General features: G+C 39.9%; 1 protein-coding gene across 4 annotated transcripts in view; it reads left to right on the top strand.

The window, feature by feature from the left end:
• Window positions 1-23585, top strand: part of cacna2d3a (calcium channel, voltage-dependent, alpha 2/delta subunit 3a) — a 184613-nt gene that overhangs the window by 20225 nt on the left and 140803 nt on the right. For 2 of the 4 annotated variants that reach the window (XM_035380854.1, XM_035380853.1), the window contains exons 1-2: window positions 5471-6917; window positions 7784-7865. The exons of 1 other annotated variant lie outside the window; for it this stretch is intronic. In XM_035380854.1, the coding sequence (XP_035236745.1) occupies window positions 6775-6917; window positions 7784-7865 (225 nt within the window). In that variant the 5' untranslated portion in view covers window positions 5471-6774. Of the gene's footprint in view, window positions 1-5470; window positions 6918-7783; window positions 7866-23585 lie in introns of those variants that run through there. One more of the 4 variants, XM_035380855.1, reaches the window with a different exon arrangement.

The following is a 23585-nucleotide window of genomic DNA, read 5'->3' as shown; positions in this document are numbered from 1 at the left end:
AGTAAATATAAATATGGAGTAATGCTACATTTGGCAACCCAAATCAAATGCGTTTGACACAGTTTTTGTCTACATGTTCACTCCTCAGGATGCCCTTCCAGTGTATGAGAATATCACAGGCAGTAATCTATGCAGCAGTGACCTTGACGTTAATGAGGTCTCTCAGACGTATGGTTGACTGCCCTGAGGTCAGGTGTGGTGCAGCCAGGGATGAAGGGTTTTTTAAATGCAGAATGCTGCCTCATCACAGGATAGGGAAGAGCCAAGAACCCATTTCATCGTCTTTCAACAAATTCAACAAAATGCTCAAGCAAATGCACAGTTTGAGAAAAAATATTTTCAGATGTACTGTGTGCATTATCCATGTTTGTATGGACAACCTGTCATATATAGCCACCTATGTGGACTTTCCATAAAAATAAAAAATATGTCAATTTCTCAGAATGCTTTGTTAGAATATGCCACATGCTATGTAATTTCCTGTAGTATGGATTTCTCCACAGAAAATTGTTATTCAGCACAGGAGAGGAGAGGATGAAGCTTCTGCTTTTGATGATAGGGCTCCTCCCCCCTGACATTTTGACAGTTTCGAATCCACTGGCCCCACAGAACTCCACTGTGGTGAACTCGGAGGTCAGCAGTGACTATAGCTATTACCATGATTATTGTGATTACAGCTATAATTATTATTAGCATTTAGCTATTTGCATAGCAGCAATTGTCACTGCAATGCAGTGAGACCTCTTGCATTCAAATTGGATAAACTTCCCTGGCCCCTAAAGCCTGGGTTTTGCCTGATTGTTTTAAATTCATTGTGTACTTAAACAACCTATTCAGAGCTTCCCAGAGCAGCTGGGTGGCAAGAAACACATAGTATGTTATTTTCAGTCATGGATTCATGCCGAGAAGTACTTGTTATTTAAGATAAATGTTCAAACACTTTGAATGGTTGATTATTTGAGTTCTGTATTTCCTGTTTTTTTCATACAGTCATAGATATCACAACATTTAGACAGAAAGGTTACATATTGGCTGAAATATTGCTATATTTAGGAGTAAATTGTACAATTAATTAATTGTATCTTTCAATAATATCCACAGAAATTTACAGAGCATAATTTGTGCTATGTTTTTAAAAACTAGGAACAAACAAGAGGTTATCATGTGGAGGCATTATCATTTACTTTTGACCAGTGCTGTGTGAAAAAAGGTTCTAAATCACAAAACAAAAATTCATAACTGCATAATTACTGAGGTAGTTTCGCATCTATCTCGATCCCCCCTGATAATTCCATTTTCCAAGTGATTAAATAAAGTAATACAATGTAATGGAATGTGCGTGGTGTGATGATTTTGGACCAACCTATGCATGGTCCCAACCACAGAATATTTTTTTATGCTGGATCATGTAGGTGTATTACATGTGGGGTTGGCACACTACATTCATTTTTGAATGAAAGGATTCTTGGCCTACAGTTGTGATTATATTCAGGCCCCCGCAAGAATTTCCAAAATTAAGCTGTAAACCAGCTACTGAACGTTTCTGCGGCCTAAGACATTTTCTAGCAAGCCTCTCTTCGAACCTGCATGATGCCTGCAAATTGGAAACCTAAGTGAAATAAATGAGCGAGAGTGGGATTAAGCTGCCACTCTGAAGCACAGGGGGTTAATCACGCACTCTTGCATACAGATGAATTGGAGTTTTCCATTGAAGTAGCGGAGGAGGAAACACAGAAACTGAAACGATGGGAAGCATTGATGCACCCTTCAAACAAGTGGTCCTCATAAAATCCATTCTTATTCTCATAGACATTGTGATGGTGATGATTCATCTTGATGAATGGAAGCGGTGAAGGCAGTAGATGATACCACCATCTGAAACATTATTCTCCTTAATTGATTCCCTGTGTGTCTTCAAATCGAACAATTAATGTGCATATAATTTTACTTCAGTGGGTGGTTGTTGAATTCTTACCCCACTGGTAATCTATACTTGGATGAGAACATTCTGAAAAGCACAGTGAAAGACTAGTTACCCTAGGGATGATGAAGTAATTTGACAGGATGAGTGCACTCCTCCAAAAGATCACGGAGATTCACAGAGTCTTCAGTCACCATTTTCCTCAGTGCTTACTTCTGTAATGCTCACCACTCAATACTCAATGGTGTAGCTTGGGAATGTACACATCCACATCCGCACAGGTCATTCTTTAAAAAGTAATATGTTGAATAATTTATACATGTGAATTCAAGAAAGTGACATTCTCTGTTACTGAGAAAAGCTTTTTTTTCAGGAGGACTACAGTACTTCTGCATATGGGCCACATGCTGGCCATTGGGAGTAATTATCTACTGGGCTGAGGGCTAGGGAGCTGATGCTGCTGGCTGCTCACTGGCAATGAGGCTAAATACACCGTTACCCCCTGTGAGTATATACAGTATAGGCCTACTAGCTATCCACACAATGTGTGGAACTGCAGCAGGCTTTGGAAGAGCTGTCACCACAGGCCAGGGCTGAATCTGGTGAGACAGTGCGTGATTCAGCACCACGCACTGTCCAACCCTGCTCTCCTGCCACAACCATCTCCAATTATCTGCTCATCAGCCCAGCAGCTTAACAAAGGTGGAATTCAGCCATATGAGTGAAGAGTAGCTGATGCCAGTGCCTTGTTCATGGTGGTCACTCCCAATTGCCCCCGACCTTTCCATAGCTATCCAAAGAGATGGAGCCTCCTGGTGGCCATGTACTGACCATGCAGTCCACGTTCTACTGGACAGCCTAATACATAGAATAGACAAAGCAACCTGGCTGGCCTTATTGTTTTGTGTTGAACAAAGTTTCCCGGTGTTCAGCCATCATGTTTTGGTATCTCATATCATTGCCACTGACACTGTTGACTCTATGACACTGTTCTAACCACAGACAGGCTTAGTAAGCCGATTCAAGAATTATTGATATTTCAAAATAGAATATAATGGCTCAGTAGGTAAAGGTGATTAACACTAGTACAAGCTGGTTTAGATGTAATCTAGATTCATCACAGGTTCAAGCCTGTGCTATGTCATTGACTGTGCTATGTTCATCAGGTAACCACTGCTTAGCTCCTCCCAACAGCATGCCAGGTGCTCATGACCAGCTGTCATGACATCAGTGAGAGATACAGTACACCTCTCTTCCAAGTGGTACAAGCTCTCCTTTTCGACTGTAGTGTAGAAAATACCACCACTTCAGCTTACAGGTATCCATCAAAGTTATAATATGCACATACAATGAGGCGCCATTGTGGCTCCATCAACATTACTCATGTGCAAAAGGGTACATTTTCCATATAGTACAGAAATGGAAATTGGTAGTGTTAAGGTTAGTTGTGGTCTCCTTGGCTCCCATGATTCACTGCTGACCAGTGGGACTGAAAATGGGTTCTTGTTCATATCAGAACTCTTCACTTGCTGTGACCCATAGAAGAGAAGACAGATCGGCTTGCCCTAGTGAGGTAGCTCCTCTCTCACTGTGTGGGAACAGGAATCAGACACTGGCATGATTGATTGGTCCCAGATGCTGGGATAATAGGGCAACGTCAACCATGCGTAAAGCAGGCAGGCCTGTGATAAGCCCAGGTATGAGGGGCTTGTGGCTGGGAGTGATCCCTCGGGGTGACACTGTCAGATTCCCATCAACAGAAGCTCTGAGTGGTGACGAATGTAAGGCAATGGCTTTACTGTCTACACGGTCCCTCAGGGGACAGTCACTTCCTCTAGTAGAGCTTTTAGGGTCAGGGAAGGTCATCCAAGGATCAACACAGAACAGCTCCACTGCACTTTTTTCAAAGGTGCATAGGGTTTACCTTTTAAGAGAATGGACAAGGAAAATGTACTGGCTGGACAAATGAATCGGCCAGTCTTGGAAAAAACCCACAAATTTTGTGAACACGGTGGAACTGGCACATAAATATTTTCTCTGACTTTCACATACTTACTGATGTTGTACAGCACGCACACATACACGCTAGGCATATTTACAATGCCAAATCATTCAGTTTTAAATTGTGTGTGTGTACATGTATGTGAAATAATGTAAATGTGTTTCAATTGTTATAAAAATGTACTTTAATTGTTATCCAGCATAGGAAAAAAAACTTTGGAAGGGTTAAGGTATCCTTGGTGTACTGTTATGTTTTATTTATTGTAGAGAAATGGCAAAGGTGAATTCAGGTGAGGTCGTCAGTAAAAACGAACTGACATCAATAAGAAATACGCCTCTCCTCTTCTCAGCACAAGGTCTCCTGTAAGTACTGTGGGGCTAGTAGAAAATAGTCAGTGGCACTCAGATAAATGCACTGGAGGACTACGCACACTTCAAATGCAGCTGGCCTTATGTGGGTATGGGTGACACAGCAATCACCTAACCCTTTGAGAAGTAACTTCTACAGAAAAATGAAGCGACATTTCTATTCTCAACGATGAATGCATCAAGAAGCAAGAGCTTCTGCTGAATACTTGAATGTAACTGTAATTATGGTGATATTTACACGACAGCAAACTAGAAGTCTTCATCGTCATCATCATCATCATCATTAATAATAATAATAATAATAATAATAATAATAATAATAATAATAATAAATTAATAGTAGTAGTAACGAATTAGAAATTTTGAGTTCAAGCAGCTAAATCATCTAAATCACGAAAAAATACTGTTCACTTAGTTGGGTGGTTCACAAAAAGTACTAAAAAAAAGCAAATCATTCAACTATTTAAGTGAACATTAGCCATCTAAGTATTATTTATCACTCGAATTTATTTAATAGCATATTTACATTTAAGCACTGCATTTGAAGAACAGTACGGCCGTTTTTTTTTCGGAATAAATGTGAATGTGGATGTCTGTGGTTGTTTTTGGCTTACATTAGCCTAAGTATTATTTATCACTCAAATTTATTTAATAGCATGTATTTACATTTAAGCACTGCATTTGAAGAACAGTAGGCTACGGCCGTTTTTTCTGAATGAATGTGAATGTGGATGTCTATGGTTGTTTTTGGCTTATGATAGAAAACAGTAGGCTAGACTTACAGTACATTGTTTAACTGTTTGACACAATGGTTTATGACACAAGCACAATGTCTTTTGATTGTTTCCCTTTGATTAAATATTGGTGCACGAATTATAGCCCGTTTGCCTCTCACGTACCTAGATATAGGTATGATTGTACTTGTAATTTTGAGCATGATTTGAAATGTTTTAATATCTGTAGGTGAACATAAAACAGCACTATTGAGCGAATAATTACGGGTTATCTCCAATGGGGCTTTAAGTTATCCCATATTTATTTTCATCATTCGCGCCAGCAAACAAGCTGGCAGCACAGCTAACCTGAGAACACTAACTAAAAAAAATCAAATAAATAAATAAATGAATAAATAAATAAATAAATAAATAAATCTGAATTTCTGCCGTGAACGCTAGTCAGAGGATGGACTGTCGGTGGGAGTACCTATTTGTCTGATATTATTTGGATTTCCGGCGTTCAACTGGATATCTTTTTTCCTTCATTACTTTACCAAGGAATTCTTACACAGGCAAAACATTAATAATTTATATCCATCCTTGAGTCACTTAGTCCGCATTGATTTACTTATGCTGCATTTCCTTTCATTCACAAAGCCTTACTAAGTCCAGAAACAGCTAGCCTAGTGAAGGCTACAGTCGCACCAAGCGGATACAGTTGCCTACAGCGCATAATGACAGGTCACACGAGAGGCGAAAAAATGCTAATAAACCTTCGGCTTAGAAGACAGGACATAAATCGCAGCTTGGGAGATGGCCTGTAAGAAGTCGTATGAGTTTCAATTCGTCTGTAGCCTACCGTATGGGCACTGTTTTTTTTCTTGGTTGAAAAGTAACTGACTCCTCTCGTCGTTTCCTCCAGCAACGAAATCCAATCTGTCATGCGGCGCAGCATTAAATGAACTCGGGAGATCTCCGGTGGGTGTGCACTCTCCCGTGTGCGAGCTACGTTATAGCCTAAGAACCACAGCCCACTGGACATCCTCCTCCTAGCGAAGCCCATTTTATTGCACAGAATCTAGAAGGGTACCGCTATCTGACTCTTTCTGTAGTTCGCTTTCTACCTTTCTGTCTGCTTCCCCTCCTATCCTGTTCGTCGCTTTCGTCAGCACTTTGGCACTAATTCCTGCTTGAGTGAACCTTCTTCGCTGCATGACTTGTCATGAAAGCTGAAGAGAGCTTACTATAAGTATAACCGCAAACATAATAGGACATACGACTGCGATTAACCGGCCAGGAAAGTATGTCGTAATTTGGAGCAATAACAGCTTCTACAGCAACAACAAATAAGAAGATACGATTCGTCGCTGGTCTGAGTAGGCTTGTTCTCCTCTCTGTCGCTAATCCTCTGATCTCTCTGTCCTCTCTACTCTGTGGCGGTGAAAGGGCAGCACAGTAGGTCACCCTTGATATTTTGTATGACTTTGCTTACTACTGCGGCTGCATAGCTTGCCTCATTGCTCATTAAAGAACTATCTACAGAAATTAAATGCCGTCAAGACAGCCCGAAGACAACAGGAAATACTGAACTGTCTAAAAACTGTCAGTTTTCTGGGTTTCTTGTCTCCGCGTCGGGACCATAAGGATTAAAATATGAATAGGAATTAGTAATTATTTGGTAGCCTACAACGTTTTCAGGTTTTTTCAACCAGGAGTAGGGAGGCGATCAGACAAGGAGCGAAACTGCCGTAAGCCAATAACTCGTAGATGCAAGAAAACACGAAGATGCTGTGGCGTTTAAGTATCATCTTTTCGCATATGCGTTGTCTTTCTTTCTTTCTACTTTGGATAACACTTGGTACGACAGTCGTCGAAGTGGTCGGGTCACAGCAAGGGATACCTTTATCTGTGTAAGTGCTGAATATTCTTACCTTAAAGTTCAGGGTTGGCGTATTTGTTTAGTGTTTTCTGCATGACACTCATTTGAAACTCACGTCGCCGTGTGCATTCTGCTGTTTCAACAATTCCATCACTTCAGCGATTAATCAATAAATGCAGCGTGTTCTTTTATAATAAAGACTGAATCGACGAATAGCACACTTTCACTTTATTGGTTTGCATCGCTATTTGAGCGCCAGCAAGCGCAGGACTCATGAGTAAATCCTTGCGCGCACTGTAAACTTCAGCTTATTTTTACACATGCTGTTGGATATTGTGTTAAAAAAGCACGTGCAGTTGTAAATATGGTATAAACCTTTATTGTTGGCCTGAAACCTGCCTCGTCATGAACTACTATGCTGTGTTATATGGTATCTCAAGTTGGACCCTAGTTGTGAAAGACAAGGAAACTTTTGATAATTAATTACAGCATCATAGGAATTATGTAAACACGATATGCGACGAATAGTTCTTAATTTGTTATTTTATCAATAGACGGACTCAGTCTCCACTTTCTGTGGTCTCTGTGTTTTTAAACCCTTAAGACATCAAATTCCTGTTATTTACTACGAATGTTGAATATATGTTTCAACACCCAGATAATGACTGTGCTTTTGAAAGGTCTTCATCTCATAGAATACAGCGTTCCTTTTGTAAACACTTGTTCCTGTTTTTGATTATTGTTCGAAAGGTGACAGTTTGGGGCCAATATGCTGGACCTTGGCTTGTCATGGGAGTTAAACATGAGTGTTGAATCCTGGAATCTGATCTGAACTACATATTAGACATCCTGTAAAAGTCATACATGAAAACTTTCCCTCTCCGGTGATGTTTATAGTGTGAAGTTGTGGGCCTCAGCCTTTGGGGGTGAAATGAAATCCATCTCAGCCAAGTATTCGGGCTCCCAGCTGCTGCAGAAGGTATGTCTTTATTTATCACACCTGTTCCGTCTTTTTATATTGTGTGGAGAATTGTATTGGGAGTGGTATTATTTATTTTTAAATGTATTTATTTTTTCATCTGATTGTTTATCATACTGTTACTCTTCGTTGAATACAGTCACTCTCTCCAACTCTCAGAAAGAAAAGCCCTTTCTGTTATGGAACATTATTAGCAAAAGGGGACTGCCCAGCAGTATTAAAAGGGTCCCTACCATATACCAAATAACTGGAAATAGCCTGTTCTTCAGGGTTATTACAGGGAGTTCCACGTTGCTGAGCATAGCAGTTGTTTTGAGACTTACAGGTGGCCAATTTAACGTATATTTATATTTCAACCCACAAAGATAGAACATTGTATGAGGTAGTTAAAAAAAAAAATTCAAAAGGTAGCAATTTTAAAAGCAAAAGCAATGCCATGACTTGCTGGTACTTGTCATTTAGGCAATTAATGTGTATGTATACTTGAACAGATAATGTTAATTTTTATTGCTAAGCAACTGACTTGTTCATACATTTTCAAGCACCCCCTCCCCCAATCTCAAGCCTTTAAATGGCCATACCCCTTAACTAGATGCAAAATGTTTGCCCACTGAATGCTGTGATTCTGAAGCACGCTGAAGTGCAGGTGTTGTTTCACTGATGTGTAAAGCATCATACTTTGCAGGCTTGCAGTGGCTGGCATTGGCCGTTGAATACGGCAGTATTGTGTATCATAGCTGCAGTCCCACAATCCTTTTATTCCCTCATCATCTGGCCCCCATGCCAGGATGTATTACATCATTCCAGATAAGAGGAATGAGTGTGGTTATCTCTTCTCTTCAGCTGCACAGCTGGGGTGTACCTCCCCCGCTTTTCTGCATGCCGCAGACAAAAAAAAAAAAAATGGGACAGTCAATTAAATTCAAATGAGGCAGATGAGGATTGATTGTTAAAATCCTTGATCAGAAATTGCATCTTTATTCATTAACTCATATAACTTCAATCACACAGCCTGTGGCCTTCATGAATGTTGCTGTAGCCTTTAAATTTTTTTTTTTACTAACGGTCTCAATGAAAAGGTTAAAATAAAGTTCTGCATGATAAAGAGAGATACGCATATAAGAATGTATATTGATAATCTGGCGAATTGGTGTTTTTCATTGTCTCTTTTTACCTTATCAAACACGGAAAAAGCTCAAACCATTTATTTGTTGAGAAAATACTTGAAAAACTGTTTTATCATAACATAGTTTTTTGCCACTGCAGTGCTATTTTAATTACTTTTAATTATGAGAAGCACAACATTTATTAATTTGTAAGAAAAAATCTGATGGCAGTACTTATTCTAATTGGGTTAATTATTTAGCATACATGCAATTGGCAGAGAGATATTAATTGGCTGCAGCAGTCCCAGGGGGTAGTGTGATAATGCCTCCCTTGTGGCTGGAGTGGCTTTTAAATGGTCCAAAAAAGAAAGAAAAAATGAAATGACAGACAGAAGAGATTAGCACCCATAATAATCTTCAAACTGATGGGCAGCCATTTATTATTATTTGCCTGACCCCTGAAAATCAAAGCTCTGTGAAACGTATGAATAATAACAAATGCATTTATGCTACAGATTGCAAAATATTAAAATTGAACATCAATTGGGAGATTCTTATCATTGTTTTATGTAGTGCAACCTGCTGTATAATGAAACAATTTAAGCAAACAGGGAAAAATTGTTTTATTCGCCATAGGTAAAGGGAGTTCTACGTGTGATTGGGCTATTTGCATAGAGAAAATAATTACGTTTGAGGAAAAAATAAGATTTCGTTTAATAGGACGTACAATTGGACATAAGTTAATAAAGATAAAAGGATCAGGAATTGATTTCCATTTGTAATGAACACAGCAGCAGTGATAAATGGACAAATCCTTAACGCCCTGAAAACACTGCTTATTTTTTTCTCCGACCTCCACTTTAGACAACTGTAGTGCATTACAGTTTTTCTCTCAGCTCTCAGCACGTGCATGCATGTAGAATGTAAAACAGAAAAAAAAAGTATTGCGGTGGTGGTGTTGCTAATCCGCAGATTTTCTCCGGCCATCACTGAGATTTGAGGCCGTAAAAGGAAGTGTCAGGCTCCCGTGGCAGCACTTCCGTCCGCTGTGATGCAGCCGGAAAAATCATTTACGATAGCAGCCGTTCCTCTGATAGAATTGCAGTCTGAATTAGCTGGCTCGTGTTAGCCCCACCAGGAGCTCACCTGGTAGGATGACTGATGGATTTTCATTGTCTCCTCTCCTCTCCTGCAATCAGCAGAGTCAAAAAGGATTTGTGCCCATCCTGCGCAGGGCTGTGTTGCGTGGCACCTGTGTGTGTAGAGAAAGGGATTTTGACACCCAACTGGATGTATATATATATATATATATACGTCCTCCTGTGGTCCTGATCAAGTAGCACATGATATAACATGCTTCGCTTTTGCATCAATAAAAACATCAATAAAAATAACATGTATGACTGCATCTCTCACTGCTATTTGTAGTGTAAAAATAATGCTTTTGTGCCCTCCTCATTACGTAAACTGCACATGTCGTGTAGTTTAAAAAAAATCTTTAAATTTTCACTGTATTTAAATACAGTAGGTAACAGGGTATGTATATACAGCATGCATTTTTATTACAATTTCTTCTGTTAATTTTTTTTAAACATTTCTCAGACTCATCATCATTAAAGTACGCATGTACTCTCAGCATGATTTTTTAAAAATCCCTAGCTGAATATGTTGCCAGCTATCTTATCTTGCTGTTTTGGACCGCTGAAGGACTTTGAGTAGGCCCACTGTCAAACGTGTGCCGCTTGCAGTCTTCTCTGTTCACTTTTGAGCTGAGCTGGATATTAATAGCCATCTGGGGGAGTGCCGGTGAGCTGAACCACAGTGGAGATTGTTGTCAGTTAAAGAGGATGCATGCGTGCATGTACAAAGTATTAAATAAGCCCCAATCCTCCTGGACATGCAGGGTGTATTTGTGTGTACAGTACACGTATACAGTATATACATACATTCAAAATGAAAATAAACAGGTTTACAGAATTATAGTATGTGTGCGTGTGTGTGTATGTATGTATTGTATGCATGAAAACAGTCAACCATAACCCATCTTGTAAGTATTGTTAAGGCATATTCATGTCATGTAAATTACACAGAATGGTTATGTACAATACGGTATGGGACATTTTTAGAAATCCCAGACATTTTGAATGTGATGATGCCTGATAGAGAGGGAGCCATATTTTACAGCTCAGCATTGAGTCAATGATTCACCCCCCCCCCCCCCAGGCTTATATGCAGAAGTCACTTCCTGCATGTATTGGAAAATTTGAGCGTTTCAAGGTTAAGCAAGCCTCAGGCTCCATGCAGATGCGGAAGGGCTGGGTTAGGCAGGGCCATGAATGTATGCAGGCATGTAGGGGAGGGGACCAGCTGGGGTGATCACTCCAAGCTTTCCCTAATCAATACACTTCCATTTTCAGACCTTATGCAAATGGCCTCATCCTGCACCGCAAAGCTATACGCATACTCACACAGCAGCTGGGGCAGTGGGTTTTCACTGGCTTCTTGAGCTGAGAGATTATGACGGACTGTGCATCATTGTAGTGGAATGGCAAAAATACATGGTGCATTTGTACGGTATTATATTTTGCAGTTGTGAACTTTAATTTTATGTGTCATTGATCACACATGAAGAATCCTGATGAATTCTTGTATATATGGGCTTTGTTCCCCGCCTGCTTGTGTAACGTGCAATTTAAAATGGCTTTTTGATGGTCAAATAACCGGGTCGCCCGCATGTAAATGGATGGCTTCTGTGTAAGACGCGTATCTGGGTGTTTTTATGAATATTTGGAAGAAAAAATGTTTCAGCGCCGGGTGAACGCTACCCTGTGCTGAAGAGATTACAGTGAAAAGGCATTTCTGTGTACCCATCGCCGGCCTGTACTGGGGCGCATTTTGAGAGACAGGCTGATCACACTGGTGAAGTGGCACTATTACCACCAACGAACACAAACCTGTCCCCCAGGAACCCTCTTCAATTGAAATATGTCAGTGTGAAATAATTGCCTTTTCCCTTAATCGCTTCGCGAGGAGAAAGGAAATGCCTCTCCCCGTGTCACGCCGAGCGAGGGCGCTGGGATGGGACCGACGCGCGCGGCGGAGGCTGGGATGTGCCTCCGCTGGATGTAGATCGCTTACGCCTCTGAGTAATGACACCCAACTCAGTTCTCTGGGCTCCCGCTGTGTCCATTATCACTGGTCATTTCTGTCGCCGTGGCGCTAGGAAGCCGCACATTTGTGCTCAGGTGTGAAGAATCCTTCGCCATTTCGGAAGAAGGAGCCGGCCATATTGTTGCCGCGCAGGATCGCGCGTTCAGCTGTCATGCCTGGTGTTGTGAGATCAGAATGCTTTTGGCCAATGACTAGAGTGTGTCTGTGAAGCCATGTAGGAGTTCTTGCCGCCTGTCTGTGATGATAGTGTATCACACTGAAAGAGAAAAAAATGTCTCACACTCCTCGCACTGTCAGCTTTAAACTTTTGATTATCTGTTCCCTTCTTGGTAAATAATGCAAGATATTACAAAATGATGAAACTGGGTTTTGCATTAAAAAAAAAATCCAAATAGCAGTCCCGCTATAATTTTATGATATTTAATCTAGAGGATGAATGCGCTTCTTCTTGTATTAAAAGCATGTTTAATTTTTATCATCCCTGCCGCATTGAGAATGCGGTGGGGCAGCGTGGGGGTGAGCAGTCACGCGTGTCCCGTGCGCTGTTTGTGTGAATGAGCCTGAGCGCTCCCCGATGGGAAAAGCACTAAAGGTAGCGGTGCTGAACATGTGGCCGTGATCAAGCCACAGCGGCGTGGAGGTAACGCAGGCGGGGAGGAGAGGGAGCGGGAGGAGGGACACGCTGGGATGCGCCAGTGGATTGCGCATGGAGAAAAAGGGATTTTTACTGGATTCCGTTCACCTGCAAAATTTTCATGGAGTTCAGCCTTGGACCGTTCTCTTCTTAAACCCTCCATGGACTCCCCTCTAGTATATAAGAAAAATTAACGATTGGACAAAAAGAGAGACCACAGGGTTGCCTAACCTGGCCGAAGCACAGCCCTCTTTTCCTCAGCTCTCAGCTTTTGTGGGGGAATCGATTCGTTCACGCTTTTTTCACAGACCATTTAACTGCTCACCATTTCCAGCGCTCATTGTCAGTTTAAAATATGCATGTTTCTGTTTCAAGCACTGCCTGTTAGGAACCCCCTGGAAAGCATAGCCCTGATTATAGGAGTGGAAGCACAAACAATAACAAATATTGTGCGTCATAAACAGAAATTACAAATAAAGATTTATTATTTATTATTATTTATTTATTACATTTTTACTAACACACACTCACACGCACAAACACGCACAGTCTTCTTTACACAGGCATACATGTTCTGTAGCATACAGTTTAAGTATACATTATAAGCATGTTTATGTGTGTGGAGGGTATTACATTTTATGTATGTACATTACACACAGAACTTCTATGGATTAGAAGAATAATAGTCAGAATATTCACATGGGGTTTATCAGGAGTTTTGAAATGGTAATTTCCCATGTGAAATAAAGAGGCAGTCGACCATCGAAGCACTGAAAAAGACATAAACCAGAAATGGGGTGTGGACATGCTGGGAGAGGGAACTATGTCACTCTGTCTCTTATTCATACAGAGGTCAGTCGTACATATGCAATTAGAAATACAAGAACAAAATAGAAGTGTATCAGTTAGAACAAACAAAATGTAAAAATTGAAACTCAAAATACATTTAATGACTCAAACATATTTGCCCTAAACTTATATTTTTTTGAAAACATCAATAAAGCAAATAATTAGCCCAATGAATTTATTTTTTTGCTTGTGAAAACCACGCCAGAAATATTTTATAAAATGTAAAACAGCTTTTCTATGCCTCAAAAAAACATAGGCCTCAATGAGTTATACTTTCATTAAAATACAAAGTATGCAGATGTATATTGTTAAAAATGTTATTACAATTTACTTTTATAGTAACTCTATTTAATTATTACTAATATTAATTTAATGACAGAAATATAGTTTAAAATTACACAAGTCAGTTCAAAACCTAAGCAGACACACTGTGCTAATTCCTAGATTCCTAATGAATCATAAGAATGTTGTTGATATTTCCATTCTTGCCCTGTGATTGTCAAGTGTGTTCAGATTGAACTTCTGACAGTCATCACTAGGTGGCAGAAGTACGACCTGTGGTGCAGTCTAAGGGTTCCCCCTCTCTTTCCCCTCACAGAATAGAAATGTGCCGATATGGATAAGCACTGTGACTCTGCCATGATTATTAACTCTTGGTTTTGATTTGGCTTAACAGTGAATGTGATTTATTGTCAGAGTTATGGCCATGTATATGATTTAGCCTGAGGTCTTTGAATAGATCCCTCCGCTGAAATGAAGGCAGAGAGTGATCTCTCTGGGTTTGTTTCATTAGATAGATGGTCTTGGTGGGCATGGCTGGGTGCTTTCATTAGAGACCTTAAACTCAGTTGTAAATTGTGAAAGTGAAAGGTCATGCAGTTAGCATAATTGAACCTGTTAAAGTTGCATTCAGTTGTACAGCTCCCATGGAGCTATTGAAAAAAAAAACAAAAAAAACGAATAACATGATTTTCTACCAGTCAGAAAATACAAATGATGTGGTGTGCCCTCAGAAGTTAACACATTTACTGTTTTTAATAGCGTTTCACTTACAGGAAGTTGATCTGGGAGATTTATGCACAAGATCATTCCCCATATCAAGTCTCCATTTATCATCAGCATGTCATACAATCAGCATGAATAAAAGAATCAGGGGCTTTATCATCGACTTTAACAGCAGTTGACTCTCTTATGTCTACTGCCATCCAGACCTCACACTGAATGAGTGGCATTTATGAACCAGTGACATATATACTCAGTGATTGAACAAGGCTTCAGTTTCTGCCACATAAATCTCTTCTGATCTGTGCTTAAACAGGGGATTGTGTACACAGTCTTTAATCCAGTTTTGCAATAATAGCCCCCAAACACACAGTAAGCATGTGTTATGCCCTACTGTTAAAAGCTAATGTGGTGCTGGCTAATGTGCTCTCTGTGGCTACAGATCATCATACTTTGTAATTGCAGGCAATATTGTCCCAGGGATTCACAGAAACATGTTTTACATTAAGATAAAAAGATGTACCCATGCATGGCTTTTAAAAATTTAGACAAACATGTAGATGCTACACAGGTGTGGATTAACTGATTATTCCAGTGTATGCTCTTAGGATCTGTCAAAATTCTCTTTTTTTGCCGCAAAAATAGCTTTTTTGTAAATGCTGGTCTTTTGGTCACAAATGAATGAATGTAGTCACACTTTTCTTTGAGTGCAACTTCCTGAGCGTGTGTGTTTGGAGTATCAGCGGAAAGACGTGAATTGATGGTGCTATGGCGATGTATATGGCTCTTGCAGTATTCTCACCAGTTATTTGCTGACACAAAAATGCATCTGCCTCAGAGATAAGCTGGGAGCCATCCCTGGACTTGCTCATCGTGGAGGGCTCCTTGGCTCGCGTTCCATTATGAGCTCGCCAGTGATGAATGTGCACAATGGTGATAAATATCCCCTTTACTACCATTCATCATCAGACACTATTCAGGCCGTCCGCTGATCGGCGTGGATAAGAACGCAATCCGTGTGGTTCTGGTAATGAACGGGACCCAACTGTCTGCCACTCCTGCCATCGTCACCTCAAAACATGTGATTATCTGTCTAATTATGTGTTCGAACACTATGTGTCAGAGAGGGTGCTGTGCTATACGTTTGGACGGGTGTACCACTGAAGAGGAGCATTCTGCGATGGAACTTGAATTATCTTTGCAAGGTTAAAAAAAAGGTTTAAAAAATTAAGTAATATTCTCGTCATCTTCTAATGTGAATGTCTCTATGTTTCAACATTCATATTTACTAGGTGCATTATAAGGAAAACAGGAGGCTTGCTTGTAATTTTCCCAGTTTTTCTTTTAGTGCTTGAACAGTAAATTTCTATAAAAATGATTTTCTTATAAATTATACAATTATAAACAGACAACAACTACAGTAGTTTTTATTTTGTACAGAAATGAGTGTAGACTAGTGGCTAAAGAAGGTTCATTTCCTGGGTGTTGCTGTCCAGCCACCATGGAGCACAGTACTTAATCCAAATGGTTCCCGTAAAAAAATATACAGCTGTATAAATGGATAATGGTTAAAAAAGAATGAGCTGTGTTGATTGCTTTGGTTAAGAGTGCCTGTTAAGGAGTACATAATCATAGTTGTAGTTTTATTGTTAAAGTCTTCTTGGTACAGAGCTATGGAGCCCACGATTTGCCATTTTGTGAGAGGGGTTAAGTAAGTTTAGCTCCTATTGCACTTTTGTACACGTGCCACAGGAAATGATGCCTTCCTTTGGGAAACTGATTGACAGTTCATTCACAAGCAATGAGTAAGTAATCTTCCTTACCCAGTAATCCCAAGCTGTCTTTTATGCTCAAAAGAAGCAGTAATTAGACTCATTCAACCAGGTACATTTTTCAGCAGCATTTCTAAACCAGTGTGGCCCTGAAACTGTATTGAGCTGTTCCACAGAAGGGCGAGGGGAAAACACTGAGTGGCAACACTTCCTGTTTAGTAGTTCTATTAGTACACCACATGCACCACGTGTAATTAATGTGTAAACTTCAAGCCATACCTGTGTAACTGTTATTTTAAGAGAGAGCATGTGTGATTGCTGAAAGGTCTGGAGTTAGGGTTTTGAGAAAGGTTTGTTCTACTGTTTAGGGGTTTGAGTTATATCTTAGGAATATGAGAACATAACAATCCTAAATGGTGACAACAAACCTTACTGATCAAGTAATCTCGCCTACTAGACGCTTTCTTGCACTAGCCTGGCAAGGGTCTTCTCCTTTTGCTGTCTCTGGTGGTGGAACTCGGGTTCCGCATTTGAATGCATATTATTTACTTGTGGGTTAAAATAGTTATGATAGTAACATAGTAACTGTGTCCATATGATGTCTCCTAAGTATATACCTTCAATTGATCGTGTTGTTTCATAAGTGTTGGAGCAAGTCACAGTTTGTCATGGCAACTACACAACTTTTCTGTGAACAAATCCCCATAAATCCTGGAGGAGATGGTCCAGACACACTGTCTCCCACCTACAGTTTCTGAGGAGTTTTTCAAATGTTATCACAAAGGCAGCCTTGCCAAAAACATGATGTGTTTGAACCTCTACAGAGTGTGTGGTCAGAGTAGGGGGTATAATGAGAGGGCTTGCTTTAGTGTCTATCGTGATGATGATCGAAGGTTTAATAATTTTACAGGATGGATTCAAACTTGAGTCTGTAGATGGTGTAACATGGTGTGCATTGAAATAATGTTTTGACTGTGTTGAAAAAGGGACTAACATCTCTGCATTACTGTAAGGCACATCTGGAGCTTTTAGATAAGCTTTATTCACACAGGTTAAAGCCTCTGCTTAACTGTTCTACTGTAGGATTCACCACTGCTTCAGATACAGTAAATGTTTATCATGCTTACTTACTGTACAAATTATAGTTTGCATGATAGTGGAAAGCAAGGGAAACTTCAAAGAAGGTTTGCACAAGAACTAAGCCCCTTGTGTCCCCAAAACTGGCTATAATGTCTGTTACTTCCTTGTATGTCAGCTACCAAGAGCTATTATTTACAGAACTCTTATGAAGCTTTCTATTTTAGTTTATAGTTGTTGGATACCAGTCCCAATGAATTTCCTCCTGAGAGAGACTGAGGTCCTAAAGTCCCCGGTTAGACTGACAAAGTGTGCTTGACCTAAGTTTCTTGTCCTACTTTGTCCTCCTGCTCAGACAGCTGCTTGATGTGCATAGCCTCCACAGCTCCTCTTGGAAATCAGTATTCCTTGGAATCCAATATTGTTTGTTATTTGGCCTTATGCAATCCAGACTACAATTGAGTTTGTAAGTGCCTTTTCTTTGCTGTTGACTTGAAACCTAGAAACGTTTACTTAACGCTGTATACTGCCAGTTTAGCTGAGTCATGGTCATTGGATGCTTGCCCGTCACCATTTTCTTTTAGCTGGCTACTAACAGTAGCCATGAAAGAATGCTTTGCTTGCAGGTAATACTGTAATTTACAGTATAGTCACACCACCCATATAAAAAAAGCTCTACTGCCCGGACAGTGTACTTTGTTTTTTTATGATTAAATATCATCATCCCAGCCAGTTGAAACTCTCCTTCCCTGGATGACACTAGTGTCAGTTATGTGTTGCCCTGCAGGGCTGACAACCAAAGTCTGCACTTGCATAGTCCGGATTACAGTGCCCTAATAGGACAAGCCACCCAGCTGCCCCCAGCTGAGACAATATACACTGATGTGATACATTTCCATTTAAATTCTGAAATGTCAAAGTATTCAAAGTGCTAAAAATGGGCAATTCATTTTTAATGGAACATTTTTGGAGAAAAGTACCAAAAATATCCCATCAGATGGCCTGGGCTGAATGGAAATGCTTTGTATGTGGATCATTTAGAGCCGCCACCATTGTCTCTCCAGTTCTGATTCCCTCATAGCATATTAGGATAAATGCACAGACAAGATATTTTTAGTTTCAGCCCATATAAATCATGGATAACTCACATAAATGTTCTTCGTGATGTGTGTTTCGTAGAGTTTGAAGATGGTTGTTGGGACATCACTTAAGGTGTGGTTTCATTAATGTTTCACTAAAACCCTATTTGTGGTTTGGAAATTTAATTTGTTGTGGAAATGACAATGAAAGAAACTGCGGGCTTACAGTATGTGCCAGTGCTAGTCAGTGCTACAAATTCCCTGTTCGTGTAAAAGGATTATTGACAGAACATAGCAATGCATAGAGTGCTCTGTACCTCAACACATCACAGTTTACAAACAGTAATGTGCTCAGTGAACACTCGATTACAAATTGTATATATAAACATAATAATAATTATTATTGATTTTGTATTTTATATTTTTCACTGGTCTGTGCTTGCTCTGACTATTGCAGCTGTATTCTAGCCAGCAGCTGTGCAGGGTACTTTATTCCATTTAAGTCTGAGGATGGAAAGGTCAGAAAACTGGTGTTTCTGTAAAGAAAGGTTCACTGACCCTTGAAGTCCTGAGCATGTGCATCTGATGCGATAGCGTTATCCTTGACCTTGTAAAGCATTTCCATGTTGATTTGAATATCTCAGTGAGGTGAAACAGTGATTTATACATCGTTTTGAAAGGAATAGTTTCCTTGCTATTCTAAAGCTCTCTTATGCTTATAACTTTATAGGAAAGCAAAATAATAATAATAATAATAATAATAATAATAATAATACTGGATTATGAGAAACCACTTTTCCGTGTCATATTATTGTAGCTGCATGCATTCTTATCTGTATGCAATGTGCTTAATGTGAAAAATGGAAATCTCCATTTTTATTTTCATTTGCATAATTGTGTAACATTGGAATCTGGCTTTTACAGTTGCATAGTGTTAGATGCAGTATACTATATGTTGTATATTTGAGAGAGGTGGTTTTACCAAGCTTGTCAGAATGGCTCTAAAATTATGATCATTATAATTCTCTGGCTGAATCAAAAAAATCATGTCTGTCTGTTTGCTCATAACCACTCCTTGGAACACAAGTAGCTATTAGAGCTCTGCTTTCCTGTTAATGGCTTTCACGTCTTTCGTACTTATCTTTATCTTTTATTTATCAGGGGAAAATGGGCTTTCAGCAATCAACTGTGCACTAATGATTTCATTTATAAACACCTTCCCATATTTTCAGAAATTCATGCCAAACCATTTAGATGGAGGTTTATTATTTTAGAGTGTTGTTTAATTGCACGTCAGTGCTGAGTTAAGGTGTTTGTTCTTGGCAATACAACTAATTAATTTCTGCATTTTTTTGAGGGTGAGATCAATTGATCCGTATAATTAACAATATGAACATTTTCCTTTGAAGTACTCTAGTTTTAGAATGAATTTGAATTCTTGAAAAATACAATACAATATCTGTTTTTTTAAAGAACACTGATAAAACTTTGTGTCAGTGATCAGTTTTTTACCCTCTATGTGACATCTAACTGTATGCGGTATAAGGGTTTTTACGGTTCTCTTTTAATGGAGAGTGTAGAAAAAGAGCACAGACTAGGACATGGGCAGAGCGGCTGACATTTACAGCACTTACGCTGTGCTCAGCTGTGTGAAGGACTCCTCTATGGGTGCATTAATCACCTCACCCAGGGAGGCCTGACCGCTCCTTACTTCATTACGTAAGGACGCTCTTTATAAAGAAACAGATTTAAGCGATGAATAGACATTAGACGGCCGTTACATTGTTGCTATTAATCATGACATCTGCGGATGCTTGCTAGTTTTGCTGGTTCTGTGGCTTCTGAAAGGCCGAGTGAAAAGTGAAGTGTGCTTTTTCATGCATGGATGGGCAGGGGAATGACTGGTCTGTGTGGGCCGTGGTGTGTTTGAACAAAATTAATTTATTGCAGCAAATGATTTTGCTGCCGAATTTAGTTTGGTTTGAGGCTCTGATGATGATGATAGAAGCACTGATGATGACATGAAAAGATAAAGAACAGACCATAGGCTGATAAATTCCTGCACGGAGGAAGGTTTATTTCATTTCTAAAATAAAAGAAAGAACAAGTCCTCTGGTTTTAAAATCTGTATTTCTGTGTATTCGTGTCGAAAATAACTTTTTTTTTACTTGTTGTTATACTGAACTGTCTGTCAGGTAGCGTGAGCAAGGTGCCTCTTTAATTATGAATTGGTGCGTTTTAGTATACACCGGTACTAAACTATACATGGGAGGGGATCTGGGGATGCGGCAAATAGGACATTGGAGACCACGGACCCAAAATAGTTCACCCAGCCCAATGCGTTCCCTTCCGCTGACTGTACGTCCTGTCCCTCTGTGCCCAGTTTGAACAGGACAGTGTGGGCCTGTCTCCCATGCAGGGCCAAGTCTGAGCGCCTGTGTCCCCATTACCTCAACTGTGCATTCAGCTGGGGTGTAACTTTTTTGGAACAAAATGGTGGCACTCTTTGCATTAAGTAGGCTGAATACCTTTGCAATCTCTCTGTAGATGTATCTGTTTAACTGTATGAATAGCTGCACCTGCAGACTCAGCAATAAAGTTCCATGTCGTAAATATAATTATAAATACGTATTTAATTAATTTGGGTCTTCTGTCTATTCCAATAACGTATGCGTATGTACGTACTTAAAAGTTCACAGCAAATTTCACTTTGGGAAAATCAGTTATCGTAATTCTATGCATACCACAAATTGGTGTCAGTGAATAATACTGATAAACTGCATCAAGCGCAAAAATTATGTACTATTACAATTTATTGAAAGTGTACTTAAACCAGTGGCAGCAAGAATTTTGAGTAGCATGACCCTGAACATCTGTTTTATGATTAATAAGCTTCTAGTTTTTATTCAGGATCTCCCATCAGTTGGTAATTTATTTTAATTGCTGTACCTTTAATAACTTTATATTAAATAGCATGAGAATGATTATAATAAGGTGATTCATAAATTTAAAAGTTTTGTTGTATTATCCAAGACACACAATTTTTAAGCAGTTTAAACAATCTGGTTTTTGTTCCTCTGTCGCTAACTGCCATAGCACAAGTATTGTGGCTGCTTGCTAATCACGTGCAAAAATGTGGCCACCTTGTCAGTTAGTACTTAGTAACACCACCATTGGCAGATTTACAGCTTCACAACATTTCTTGTTGTCAGTTGATCTATTTGTGCATTTGGATTTTCTCCCCACTTTTCCTTAAAGAACTCTTCTAGCTCAGAAATATCTACAGGCATGTCCTGCACGTTTGAGATCTTGCAACAAATTTCATTATATTAAAGTCTGCTTGAGCTTTCTTTTCTGTAAGTATCATGGTTGATTTTGAGGTATGCTTGGGATCATTTGCTTACTGAAAGAGCCACTCGTAGCTAAGTTTGAGCCAAGGTACATACTGGAGTTCACAATTCTATTGTTCGGCATTAGAAGAAGGACCCTACAGGTCCTTCTTCTGATGCCAAACCTGCCACTGGTTTGCCTGGCCAGAGACCTTGGCTTTGTTTTTTTCTGACCGTAGCACATGGCTCCAATAAAATTCAACACTGAATATTCAATTGGAAGTGGGTCTTTTGTCAGATGAGACCAAAAGGGAGCTGTTTGGCCACGCCCACAAGCACATTAATTAGTTGTATTGCGTCGGAAGAAGGACGCTCGTGTTGAAAACAATGTCATACCTACTGGAGGGGCTAATAATTCAGAGAAACCTGACTGACTTAAACCCCCTGTTCCCCTGGTGGTACAAAACTAACTTTTGACTCACCCCAGTTGTAGGTGGCTAATGAAATAACTCCAAGCTATCTTAATATTCAATAAATTAAACCTTAAAAATACAAAAAAATTGTTTTTGGTTGGAAGCAAAGAAGGAGTATGATTGTTTCCTGCAAATATAAAAAGGGAGGAGTGCCTTCAAAATAAATATTGTTCCACCCCACGGTGATGGATAATTTCTTCTTTAGCCTCATTAAGCACTGAAAAACAAACACAAACCCCATACCAGGAATATGGCCATCTTAGTGGTTCCACACAGATATGCGCACAGTGGCAATATCAGTGGTCATTGTAGTTGTTTGCATTGATCTCTGTTCTCTTTGTTTGAAACATTTAGTTGACTGAGAAATGGCACAGAGGCCGTAGATGTTAATGGAACTGACAAAGCCTTATGCAAAGTCCCCTGCAAATATGACCCCCAAAGGCACGGGGCTGCATGAGCCGTGCAGTGTCTGCTGCCGGAGACAAACGACGTAAAATGAGTATCGATTGTAATAACTGCGGCCGCCTCCATTACGGATGGTGTTTGGGGAGAAACTGCACAGATAAGTTGCCTGATGAAGCATGGAAAAGGGGCTAATGTCACAGGTGAGCTAACCGTCTCGCCGCTCTGAAGCTCACAGTGAAAGCTAGCTGCAGAGGCAATGAAACAGTCTGCACGTTTGTCATTCTAATACTGACGCTAGAAGGTCATTGGCGGCGGTTGTATTGATGTGCGTGTACTTATTTAGTGAGCTTTTTTAATCCACAGTTTTGTCCACCTATTTGTGTTGTTGGGCTATTAGCTTGCTATGCGTGTTTGGAAGACAAAAGAACATATTACCTAGAAGACAAACCTGCAGTATGTTTGAATAGTGGACATGGTGTCTCCGCATGCCCTCTGCTGCAGTTACAGCAATTTGCCCTGAGTTCAGTTATTAAACCCTGGACCGCTGGCTCTGATACCAGATCTGACCTGAGACGCAGGATGGCTCTATTTTCTGTCAGCACTTTTGTTGCTGTGTGTTGAAAGGAGTGCCTCCGTCAGCCACTTAGACCTCTGCGTCCCAGAGTGCCACCATTTGATAGGACAGTGTTACAGGATCTGCTGAGTCACGATCAGTTTAGCACTTTTTTTTTTACCCCAGTTCACCTCGCCACTAGCAAGGGTTATGAATGGGTTCACCGAAGTGGCGTTGTTTTCGGATTTGATCGTACGTTTCTGCCGAAGC

The sequence above is a fragment of the Anguilla anguilla genome, chromosome 11 (genome assembly GCF_013347855.1).
Source record: "Anguilla anguilla isolate fAngAng1 chromosome 11, fAngAng1.pri, whole genome shotgun sequence".
In the NCBI taxonomy this organism is placed as follows: Eukaryota; Metazoa; Chordata; class Actinopteri; order Anguilliformes; family Anguillidae; genus Anguilla; species Anguilla anguilla.
The sequence above is the reverse complement of the archived record's forward strand: the minus strand, read 5'-3'. Positions and strand labels throughout refer to the sequence as shown.